The sequence below is a fragment of the Salvelinus alpinus genome, chromosome 6 (genome assembly GCF_045679555.1).
Source record: "Salvelinus alpinus chromosome 6, SLU_Salpinus.1, whole genome shotgun sequence".
Classification (NCBI taxonomy): Eukaryota; Metazoa; Chordata; class Actinopteri; order Salmoniformes; family Salmonidae; genus Salvelinus; species Salvelinus alpinus.
In genome coordinates, this window is record NC_092091.1 from 47,308,631 (window position 1) to 47,321,047 (window position 12,417).

The window sequence follows — 12,417 nt, forward strand, 5'->3', positions numbered from 1 at the left end:
CATAACCAATCAGAGCTGCAGTAGGCCTGTATACAAATAGACTATATACGGATCTGTGCCATTGACTTTGAACTGGACTGTGTTTACAGCATGAGCGGTCGTGAGTTGATGCGCTTGTTTTAAGATAAAAGCTAAATCTGCGTGTAGCCACGTGGACATTTTGTTCATATCCTTTTCTAGTTAGTGAGTTATTAGCCCAGTTATAGATAATTAGTAGTTAATAATAGGGGGGTGATTGCCTCCTACAAGAGCACAAAACGTGTACATTTCTAGACATCTTTGAAAAGCAGGTCATGGAAAATAGCTTTTTTTTGTCTTAACAAGTGTATTGTATTTTGAGACAGGCTTGAATAAGCTAAGTAGCCAATTGGCAGAGGGTAGCATCATTTGTCTCATTCGCTGTAATAATGGTACGGGAATAATAATGCATTTTATTTTGTAAAGTGGTTTCTTGCATCAAATAACACAACAACATTTTCAGTCACCTCCTTGTATGAAGGATAAACAGGCTAATGTCAAGCGCTGCATGTTTTTTTTCAAAAGTCTCATGGAATGTAGGCCCACATTGAACCCCCACATTGGCTGCTACTGTAGGCTAAATGGTAGAACATCTATTTCCATGTGAAAATGTTATGGGATGCATTTTTTTCATAGTTTTTTGATGGTAGGCCACTGGTAGGCCTACGTTATAATTTAAAATAGCCACCGTAGCATACTTGGCCACTGCTAAAACTGTAACTTAAAGCAGTTACAGCCTCAGTGTTCACACTAAACGCAAGCTGGAAGTTGCACCGAAATTTCACAACGTTCAAGTTTGCCCTCAGCAGACTTGACATTTTCTCAGTGCAAAATAAATTAGAGGGAACATTGGTTATGACGACTTGCGGAGGACATCCTCCAACCTATCAGAGGTCTTGCAGTATGAACTGACGTGTTGTACATCCAATAAAATGATCCGCGAATGAATCTAGTTCTGAAAGCATAAGCTACAGCTAGCACTGCAGTGCATAAAGTGTGTTGTGTAGTTGACTCGAAGCGAGAGAAAGACAAAAGTTTTAACAGTTTTTAACAAATTAATTTCTTATAAAATTTATGAGCAGGAGAGAGCGAGAAAGCTACATTTAGTTTTCTTCTTAGTTTACCTTTCACTTACTTAGCTAATGCAGCTAATTTAGCCTACTCAACCTGACTCAGAGAGGAATTTCTATTTATGTTAGCTGGCTGGCTACGGCTATCCAACACTGCAACTCTTCCAATTAATTCAAGTTAGCTTTCGGTTTTATTAATATATTGCCACCGGGGCCTGTCGGTGTAACTTCTAAACTGCTTGCTGTACTGCGTGATAGGATTGGATTGTGGGTGTACTAGTCTTATGTTGCGCTGTACCTCTAAAATCACGTCGTTGTCACGCGTCCCTTGGAGGTCTGGAGAATTTTGTATTGTAGGTTTTAATAGTCAGAGTGGGTACAACATCTCCTATGCACTTCCTTATAAACTCACCAAATCAGTGTATAAATCAGTATTATTCTCTGAGGCTACCCGGAACATGTCCCAGTCCGCGTGATCAAAACAATCTTGAAGCGTAGATTCTAATTGGTCAGACCAGCGTCGAATAGTCATTATCATGGGTACATCCTGTTTGAGTTTCTGCCTATAGGACGGGAGGAGCAAAATGGAGTCGTGGACAGATTTGTTCCTTGAGGGCCGCCGTGGTATCGGCTTGAGGGGGGATATACACGGCTGTGACAATAACCAACGAGAATTCTCTTGGGAGATAATACGGTCAGCATTTGATTGTGAGGAATTCTAGGTCAGGTGAACAAAAGGACTTGATTTCCTGTATGTTGTTACAATTACACCATGAATCGTTAATCATGAAACATACAACCCCGCCCTTCTTCCCGGAGAGATGTTTATTTCTGTCGGCGCGACGCACAAAGAATCCCGGTGGCTGTACCGACTCCGACAGCATATCCTGAGAGAGATTTCGTCTACCTTGTTATCTAGAGACTGGAGATTAGCGAGTAATATACTCGGAAGCAGTGGGTGGTGTGCGCGCCTTCGAAGTCTGACCAGAAGGCCAATCCGTCTTCTTCTTCTGCGGCAACTTTGTTTTGGGTTGGCCTCTGGGATCAGTTAAATGCCCTGGGGGGTTCGGACAAAGAATCCACTTCGGGAAAGTCGTATTCCTGATTGTAGTGCTGGTAAGTTGACGTCGCTCTGATATTCAATAGTTCTTCCAGGCTGTATGTAATAACACTTAATATTTTCAGGGCTAACAATGTAAGAAATAATACTTCTTTTTTTTTTAAATATACAAATACTGCAGTTTCCTAAGGACTAGAAGTAGGTGGCCCTCTCTATCGGCGCCATCTTGTACTACATTAGATTGACGGTAACAGTTGTCAGATTACAGGTAAAACAAATTCTAATAAAATTAACACTGGCTGTTGTTGACAAGCATATTCAGTTCATATCACAGGAGGCTGCTGAGGGGAGAACAGCTCACAATAATGCCCGGAATGGAGCAAATGGAATGGCATCAAATACCTGGAAACCATGTGTTTGATGTATTTGATACCATTCCAGTCATACCGCTCCAGTCATTACCATGAGCCCGTTCTGCACAATTAAGGTGCCACAACCTCCTGTTGTTCATATACATATTATTAATATTTAATTCGGTGATTTAAATTATGATCCCATCCTCAGTAGCCTATTCCAGCAGGCTATTGGAAACAAAAACACTTCTTATTGCAAAATCACCTCGCTATTCATGTTGAATAAATTAGTCTGTTAATTTGAACTAAGCAAGCTGCTAAATCATGCCTACATCTTATCTAGGCTACTGTAGACTATCTTAATAAATGAGATGTAGCCCTTTCAGGGGCCATAGAGGACCAGCCTTTAGCTAAGCAGACTATGGCAACATTTTATTACAATCATAAAACCAGATTTTAGTTTGTAGCCTATGCCTATTGAAATGACAAGTCAATCTCACAAATTGGCCATTTATAAAGGTTTTTAGTCTTAACATCTGGCACATAATAACAGCACAATTGCCAGAAAGTAGCCTAACATTCGTTTTTTTATGTTCATCCAAGTGTTTCTTGCTCAGAGATTTCGAGATCCTCTGTCCAACTTTCATCACTCAAACTCTCCTGTCGGATTTATCTATAGTTTTGCACATGCGCAAAGAGGATTTATTTACATTTATAAACCTGGTTCGAGCACTGAATACTAATTGCTGTAAGCCTTATCCCACAGGTATGACAAAACATTACTTTTTACTGTTCTTTTTACAGTGGTAACCAGTTTATAATAGCAACAAGGCACCCCGGGGGATTGTGGTATACAGCCAATATACCACGGCTAACGCCTGTCTCCAGACACTCCGCGTTGTGTCGTGCTTAAGAACAGCCCTTAGCCATGGTAAATTGGCCATATAAACTCAGCAAAAAAAGAAACGTCCTCCCAATGTCAACTGTTTATTTTCAGCAAACTTAACATGTGTAAAAATTTGTATGAACATAACAAGATTCAACAACTGAGACATAAACTGAACAAATTCCACAGACATGTGTGTAACAGAAATGGAATAATGTGTCCCTCAACAAAGGGGGGGGGGGTCAAAATCAAAAGTAACAGTCAGTATCTGGTGTGGCCACCAGCTGCATTAAGTACTGCAGTGCATCTCCTCCTCATGGACTGCATCAGATTCGCCAGTTCTTGCTGTGAGATGTTACCCCACTCTTCCACCAAGGCACGTGCAAGTTCCCGGATGTTTTTGGGGGGGAATGGCCCGAGCCCTCGCCCTCCAATCCAACAGGTCCCAGACGTGCTCAATGGGATTGAGATGCAGAACACTGAGATTCCTGACTTGCAGGAAATCACGCACAGAATGAGCAGTATGGCTGGTGGCATTGTCATGCTGGAGGATCATGTCAGGATGAGCCTGCAGGAAGGGTTCCACATGAGGGAGGCAGATGTCGTCCATGTAACGCACAGCGTTGAGATTGCCTGCAATGAACACACGCTCAGTCCGATGATGCTGTGGCACACCGCCCCAGACCATGACAGACCTTCTTTTTTTTAAAATTGCCGGTGATGTCTGGTGAGGAACTGCCTTACAACAGGCCTACAAGCCCTCAGTCCAGCCACTCTCAGCCTGTTGCGGACAGTCTGAGCACTGATGGAGAGATTGTGCGTTCCTGGTGTAACTCGGGCAGTTGTTGTTGCCATCCTGTACCTGTCCCGCAGGTGTGATGTTCGGATGTACCGATCCTGTGCAGGTGTTGTTACACGTGGTCTGCCACTGCGAGGACGATCAGCTGTCCATCCTGTCTCCCTGTAGAGTTGTCTTAGGCGTCTCACAGTACGGACATTGCGATGTATTGCCCTGGCCACATCTACAGTCCTCATGCCGCCTTGCAGCATGCCTAAGGCACGTTACGCAGATGAGCAGGGACCCTGGGCATCTTTCTTTTGGTGTTTTTCAGAGTCAGTAGAAAGGCCTCTTTAGTGTCCTGTTTTCATAACTGTGACCTTAATTGCCTACCATCTGTAAGCTGTTAGTGTCTTAACAACCATTACACAGGTGCATGCTCATTAATTGTTTATGGTTCATTGAACAAACATGGGAAACAGTGTTTAAACCCTTTACAATGAAGATCTGTGAAGTCATTTGGATTTTTATGAAATGTCTTTGAAAGACAGGGTCCTGAAAAAGGGCCGTTTCTTTTTTTGCTGAGTTTACATACCCCTTTTGCCTTTTGCTTAAATCATAGCATTCAAAGTTCAATCGACATCCATTGATGGACAATTAACTGTCGAGTTTAATAAGGGCAAATTAATGATCTTTTCTCTTGCCAAATATTAAAATTCCTTTATAAAAAAATTGACTTCTTGACATTCCCCTTTAACCTCTATCATAAACTCACTGTTTTCGCCCATGGGACTGCCGCTGACTGGATGTTTTTATGTTTGTCGCACCATTCTCATTAGACACTGTCGTGTATGAAATGCCCAGGAGGGTGGCCATTTTTTAAATGCTGGATTCGGCGCGGTTGGCACCGACAATCATACCACATTCAAAGTCGCTTAGGTCACTCGTTTTGCCCATTCTAACGTTCAATCAAACAGTAACTGAATGCATGTCTGCCTGCTTTATATAGCAAGCCATGGCCACATGACTCACTGTCTGTAGGAGCGATCCATTTTCATGAACGGGCCTGTCAGTGTATAAACCTTTTACAATTGGAGCAATTATCTATTGTTGTTTAGTCTAAGATGTCTAATCTTTACATACAGTACGAGTTAGCTTTTTTGTAAATGTTTAAGTGATAAAGTGTTGATTCCTTGAAGTTGATTCCTTGTTTTAATTGTTTAACTATTTTTCAAAATTAACTAGTGTCAATATTGGTTAAACCCATATCATAATTCTGCAATAAAGTGGGGAAGGGGTTCTGCGTTGTATTCCTAAATTAACATTTAGAGAGCTCCAGTTGGTTTTATTGTCACTCTCTCAGTATATTTTTTTATTTATCTGTTATTTTACCAGGTAAGTTGACTGAGAACACATTCTCATTTACAGCAACGACCTGGGGAATAGTTACAGGGGAGAGGAGGGGGATGAATGAGCCAATTATAAACTGGGGATTATTAGGTGACCGTGATGGTTTGAGGGCCAGACTTGGAATATAGCCAGGACACCGGGGTTAACACCCCTACTCTTATGATAAGTGCCATGGGATCTTTAATGACCTCAGAGAGTCAGGACACCCGTTTAACGTCCCATCCAAAAGACTGCACCCTACACAGGGCAGTGTCCCCAATCACTGCCCTGGGGTATTGGGATGTTTTTTAGACCAGAGGAAAGAGTGCCTCCTACTGGCCCTCCAACACCACTTCCAGCAGCATCTGGTCTCCCATCCAGGGACTGACCAGGACCAACCCTGCTTAGCTTCAGAAGCAAGCCAGCAGTGGTATGCAGGGTGGTATGCTGCTGTGAATCCATTTAGCAGCTTATCATATAGCATGCTTCGCCAATGCAGCTATAGGACTACAGTATGATGGCATTACATGCCTTATGGCATTTGTCATCAGGGAATAGCTAAACTCACACATTGTTTACATGTTGAGCTATATGTTCTCAATTTAAATTGATACCAATAGACAATGTATGAAGCAAACCATATACCAGATTTTGTACATGCCTTTTAAGTGCTGACATAAAATTGTTTAGTGTAAATCCAAACCTTGCAATTTAGGTACAGAATGAAAATAAGGAAATGACAATTAGGCTACAGGAGATGAACATTACAGATAATATTTTGAGGTTGATTTAATTTTATTAATTTTAGCAATGTTGCTTGCAAAATGATTGCAGTTGTTCCCATAGAGAGACAGTACATGGTAGCTCTATGTATCATTGACACTGGATAAGCTAGCGACTGGGCTAACACAACTAACCTTTTAGGTCAATAATATGCTGTTTTTATTAACATTTTGTTGGCTTCATAATCGTGAGAGAAAATTAACTAACTAGTAGCTAGCTAGTTAGTTATAGCTAGGTAGCTTACAAGGTTAGGGGACCTTTCTCAAAACAAGCCTCATTGTGGCTAGCTACTTCTTGTCCCTAATCCTAGCCTTTACAGCCAAATATCTCTTCAGAAACCTCAAAATAAAAAATATTGATTAATGCCAGCATTGATTACATTTCCCCCCCTCTTGCTGCAGCTTTAGCTCATCTCAAATTAATTGAGAAGTGCTGTGAAAATCAGCGTGCTGCAAACATTCAAAAATGTTTTGTCACTAGTGCTTGTTTTGTTCAAATCTTTAGTCCTCACGTACCGTTATTCCTACGGCACTAATCTGGTGAGCATCTTTTGGAGCTCCGCTCAAGCAAGGCATTTGATTGGCTTGACGTGTTGCACAGCAACACTGATTTACACCGGGTTCCGACCACTCTTTAGCTGATTTCTGCCATGGAACTTCTCCAGGCTTCCCGTTTTAGGGCTTTGAGTTTACTAATGCGTTAGTTCTAGTTTCTTAACTATAACTTTAATATGGTGACATTGATGTAGGCTGTGTAGCGGTTAGCAGTTATGGTATGAAGGGTTTGGCTTGAAGTTTTTGTGCCTATTCACAGACAGCTGTTGTGTTGTGCACTAAAGTCCATAAGCAAAGGGAAAAGGTGAGAGGAGGAGAGTGTGCGGGTGATCAGGGGTATATTCATTCTGCTGATTCTGGTGCAAAACGTTTTTTAAACGGAAGCAAACTGAACGAAACTGGGAGGGACCTACCTGAATTTGGACTAATGATTACACACCAGATCAGCTAGATGCAGGCTAGATTCAGGCAAGAGTGTGCAAGGTGGTATTGAATGTGTCACTATCTGATTACTCCAATATATCTCTCGACCTGTGCACCTACGTTATAAACTTTCATTTGTAGACTAGGTTGTAGCAACCTCATGATGGGTATAGGGCAATTTTTTGTAACATGTAGTAGCTTAAACAATCTTACATTGAGCTGGGTGAATGGAATATCAAAGCCATGGTCATAAATAAAGAAAAATCTTCCTCCCTAATCTTCAATAGCACCGACCGCCACTGGTTGGGTTGTGTGTTCGATGGAAATCCTGTGTGTGCTGCCAACTGTGCGCGTGTGCGTGCGTGCGTGCGTGTGTGCACTGCTAAATTACAGTGTTGTGTGTTGCAGAGAGGCGGCGTGCTGATCAACACTGCAATGACTAAGGCAAGTCCAGCTGTGAAAACGGCCTACAGATATGCAAGTCTGGATCAGTAACATATTCCCAATCAGACCTGGGTCAAATACGTCCAATATGTTCAAATACTAGAGCTTCTCTTGATTTAGTTTGGAACCAGTGGAATAGTACCACAAGTGCAAACTCCAAGCTAAATCAAGCACACCTCAAATACTTTCATATTGGACACACACAACATGAAAACATAACCTTAAAATGTGTATTAAGTCATACAGGTTCTCACTCTGAATATCCGAAAGGTTGTAGTTAGCTGGTAAATGTCATTGTTCTACTAGGACTGTGTATGTATATGCATGCGTGTGATGCCCTTTCCAACTTTAGTCTTTGTCCATTTGGCCAGCAGGATCACAGCAGGCCTTGATGTTACACCAGACCACTGTCGAATATTAATGGAGCTTGTGGTTATTTCTAATGCCTGTGTTTCTCTCCTACAGGCCAAGAGTCATGCCAAGAGGGGCATTCGCAGGCTCAAGCAAAGGGTGACCTATGTGAATTCACACCTCTCCAGGGCTCACAGACACACTCTGTTTTATATGGAGCATGTGACTCAGCTCACTCGGAGATGAGCAGGGTTGTAATGCCTTGTGAAACATGCGCATTGTGCTTTGGTCAGGAGTGTACATGTTTTATCAGTGTCCCTCTGCCTATAGCCTGTCGTCAACCAGCTACAGCCCTAACCCTTTATTGTTTGCATATTTCATAAATGAGCCACTGATTCCTTCAAAGGAAATGCAACCAGATGTATGTTTCCATAAGTCTGGTCCTTTAGTCAGGGACACGGACTAACTGGCTCTCACTAGGCTGTACTAGGCACACACACACACACACACACACACGTCGCTATGTGTGCATACACATGAGTTCAGAATGATTTAATCTGATTTGACCTGGCCACACTCCAAATACATGCATAACTGTCTGTTTTATTATGGTATACACACATTATGGCACACTCACTTGACACACTCACTCCTCTCTCTTTCTCTCGCTCTCTCTCTCCCCCCCTCTCGTTTTCTCACACCATATCTCCATCTCCTCCCTCTATCGCTCTCTCTCAGGAAGAGGAGGATGATGGGCCGTTCTGCTCAGGGTCTCCCACCAGCACCAAGAGTCTGTCACCACGGAGACTGCAGAAGAGGAGACATGTGAGTGACACACACGCACAAACTATTCCTACGTCTCCGTTCCCATCCCTCTCTTCCCATCTCTCTTCTCATCTATCTCCACATCTAATCTCTCTTCCTCATCTACCTCTTCCCTTGGTCTAGTCTCTCCATCCTTCCTCCTATTCATTACTTTGTAGTAGTTTGTCAATGTGCCAGATGATAAGTAATGATAAGCAGATTTTCTAGTGTGTAACATCAGCAATAGTAATATGCACTGTACACTCTACAATGTGTATGTGAGTTTGTTAGTTTGCTCCGTCTGTATGGACAGTCAACACAACAACACAGCTCCTCTGCTTTTCAGCACTTCTTATGGAGAATCTGCTTGTGGCATCATTAAAAACACGGCGTGTTTTCCTAGTATGTGCAAGCTGGCACACGCACTCTCCATGCACCCCCCCATACCTGTCTGTTTCTCTCTCTTGTTCCCTCCTCTTTGTTTCTCTCTCTTGTCCCCCCCCCCCCCTCTCTCTCTCTGACGCACTCACACAAACAATACTCCTGTTAGATTTAGCTTGCATGGTGATTGCGAAGTTGTCAGCTCGATGTCACATACATCCCTGCTGAAAAACCGCATAGACCAGCATAAATTTCAAGCTTGTCTGTGCTGGTTCATGCAGGTCTGACCAGCATGGTCTAGTTGGTCAAGCTGGTCTGACCAGTGTGATCTAACTGGTTCTGCTGGCCCACCAGCATGGTCTTGCTGTTTATGCTGGCAGACCAGCATGCTCTAGCTGGTCTAGCTGGTCTGATCAGCATGGTCAAGCTAGTTATGCAGGTAGACCAGCCTTCGATGTGTTTTCTCTGGTGATAGCCTTCGTTATGTTTTTGCTGGTAAACCTCCTTCGGCTGTGTTTTTACTGGTGGCTAGCCTTCACTGTGTTTTGGACACTGTTGGTTTTGCTTTAGCATAAGCTTGACATCAAGTCACATTATGCTGGCTTGCAAAGTGATATTTAATTCCAATTGGAATCCAGCCAGAGTGGATTCCGCCAATCTGCATTCAGAATGACTGGAAGGGATAGACAGATTAATAAATGAGACTACCTAAACTACACTATATACGGAAGTATGTGGACACCCCTTCAAATTTGTGGATTCTGCTATTTCAGCCTCACCCATTGCTGGCAGGTGTATAAAATCGAGCACACAGCCATGCAATCTCCATAGACTAACATTGGCAGTTGAATGGCCTTACTGAAGAAAGAGCTCAGTGACTTTCAACTTGGCACCATCATAGGATGCCACCGTTCCAACAAGTTAGTTTGTAAAATGTCTGCCCTACTAGAGCTGCCCCGGTCAATTGTAAGTGCTGTTATTGTGAAGTGGAAATGTCTAGGAGCATCAACGGCTCATCCACAAAGTGGTAAGCCACACAAGCTCACAGAACGGGACCACCAAGTGCCGAAGTGCCTAAAAATCGCCTGTCCTCTGTTGCAACACTCCACGACTGAGTTCCAAACTGCCTCCAGAAGCAACGTCAGCACAAGAACTGTTCGTCGGAAGCTTCATGAAATGAGCTTCCATGGACGAGCAGCCGCACACAAGTTTAAGATCACCATGCGCAATGCCAAGCGTCGGCTGGAGTAGTGTAAAGCTCGCCGCCATTGGACTCGAGCAGTGGGAACGCCTTCTCTGGAGTGATGAATCACGCTTCACCATCTGGCTGTCCCCACAGGTGTCCACATACCTTTGGTAATGTTGTGTATCTAAACTTGAACAACCATTTAAGTAACGGGTGCAATAAGTCAAACTAACAGATTGGATTGGTTTAGAAAAATTTATGTTATTTGTCTTTGTGCAGCAAAATATCAAATAAATGTGCATAAACACAGATATTGAAACAAACAATTAAAAACATCTCAATGCGATAGAGCATGCTGGGAAATATGATAATGGTGGGCGTGGTTTTGCAGACCAGCGAAATTCGGAATACTTAGGAGTCAACCTCACTTGGGATTTTAACTCACCTCAAGGTTGCCACCGATCTGAATTTCCTGCTACGCCACTGGATCTACATTCTGTCATTTGTCCCGGTAGGGCAGCGCTTCCCAACCTCGGTCCTGGGGATACCACGGGGTGCACGTTTAGTTTTTTGCCCTAGCACTAACCAGCTGATTCAAATAATGAACTCATCATCAAGGTTTGAGTATTTGAATCAGCTGTGTATTGGACCGAGTTTGGGAAACGCTGCTGTAGGGGGAACTCTTTTGGGAGCCACGTATAACCCTTTTGATTTGTCCCTGCAAGATCAAACTTTTTTGAGTTCCATTTAGGGCCCTCATGAAGAACCCTCTGGTTCCAGGTAGAACCAATGACATGTTCTACAGTTATACTTATAGGATACTTTAAATGTGCTTATGTAAAAAATTACTGTAATTTGACAGTAAGTTACCTACTGAGTTGCAGTAAGAATAGTGTTTTTATATACTGAATAAAAATATAAACACAACATGCAAGTATTTAAAAGATTTTACTGAGTTACAGTTCAAATTAGGAAATCAGTCAATTTAAATAAAATATTTGGCCCTAATCTATGGATTTCACATGGCTGGGAATACAGATATGCATTTGTTGGTCACAGATACTGTACCTTAAAAAAAAGGTAGGGGCATGGGTCAGAAAACCAGTCAGTATCTGGTGTGACCACCATTTGCCTCATCTCCTTCGCATAGAGTTGATCAGGCTGTTGATTGTGGCCTGTGGAATGTTGTCCCAGACTTCTTCAATGGCTGTGCAAAGTTCCTGGATATTGGCGAGAACTGGAAAATGCTGTCACACATGTCAATCCAGAGCATTACAAACATGCTCAATTGGTGACATTTCTGGTGAGAATGTAGGCCATGGAAGAACTGGGACATTTTCAGCTTCCAGGAATTGTGTACAGATCCTTGCAACATGGGGCCGTGCATTAATCATGCTAAAACATGAGGTGATGGCGGCGGATGAATGGCATGACAATTAGCCTCAGGATCTCGCCACGGTATCTGTGTGCATTCAAATTGCCATCGATCAAATGCAATTGTGTTCGTTGTCTGTAGCTTATGCCTGCCCATACCATAACCCCACCGCCACCATGGGGCACTCTGTTCACAACGTTGACATCAGCAAACCCCTAGCCCACATGACGCCATACACGTGTCTGCGGTTGTGAGGCCGGTTGGATGTACTGCCATATTCTCTAAAACAACATTGGAGGCGGCTTATGGTAGAGAAATTAACATTAAATTATCTGGCAACAGCTCTGGTGGACATTCCTGCAGTCAGCATGCCAATTGCACTCTCCCTCAAAACTTGAGACATCTGTGGCATTGTGTTGTGTCAAAACTGCACATTTTAGTGGCCTTTTATTGTCCCCAGCACAAACTGCACCTGTGTAATGATCATGCTGTTTAATCAGCTTCTTGATATGCCACACCTGTCAGGTGGATGGCAAAGGAGAAATGCTCACTAACAGGGATG

The 12,417-nt window shown here is 42.9% G+C and overlaps 1 protein-coding gene across 5 annotated transcripts in view; it reads left to right on the top strand.

Moving 5' to 3' along the window:
• Positions 1 to 12,417, top strand: part of LOC139578761 (DENN domain-containing protein 1B-like) — a 162,110-nt gene that overhangs the window by 128,769 nt on the left and 20,924 nt on the right. For all 5 annotated transcript variants that reach the window (XM_071406748.1, XM_071406749.1, XM_071406751.1 and 2 more), the window contains 3 exons: positions 7,723 to 7,758; positions 8,224 to 8,268; positions 8,848 to 8,934. In XM_071406748.1, the coding sequence (XP_071262849.1) occupies positions 7,723 to 7,758; positions 8,224 to 8,268; positions 8,848 to 8,934 (168 nt within the window). The remainder of the gene's footprint in view (positions 1 to 7,722; positions 7,759 to 8,223; positions 8,269 to 8,847; positions 8,935 to 12,417) is intronic.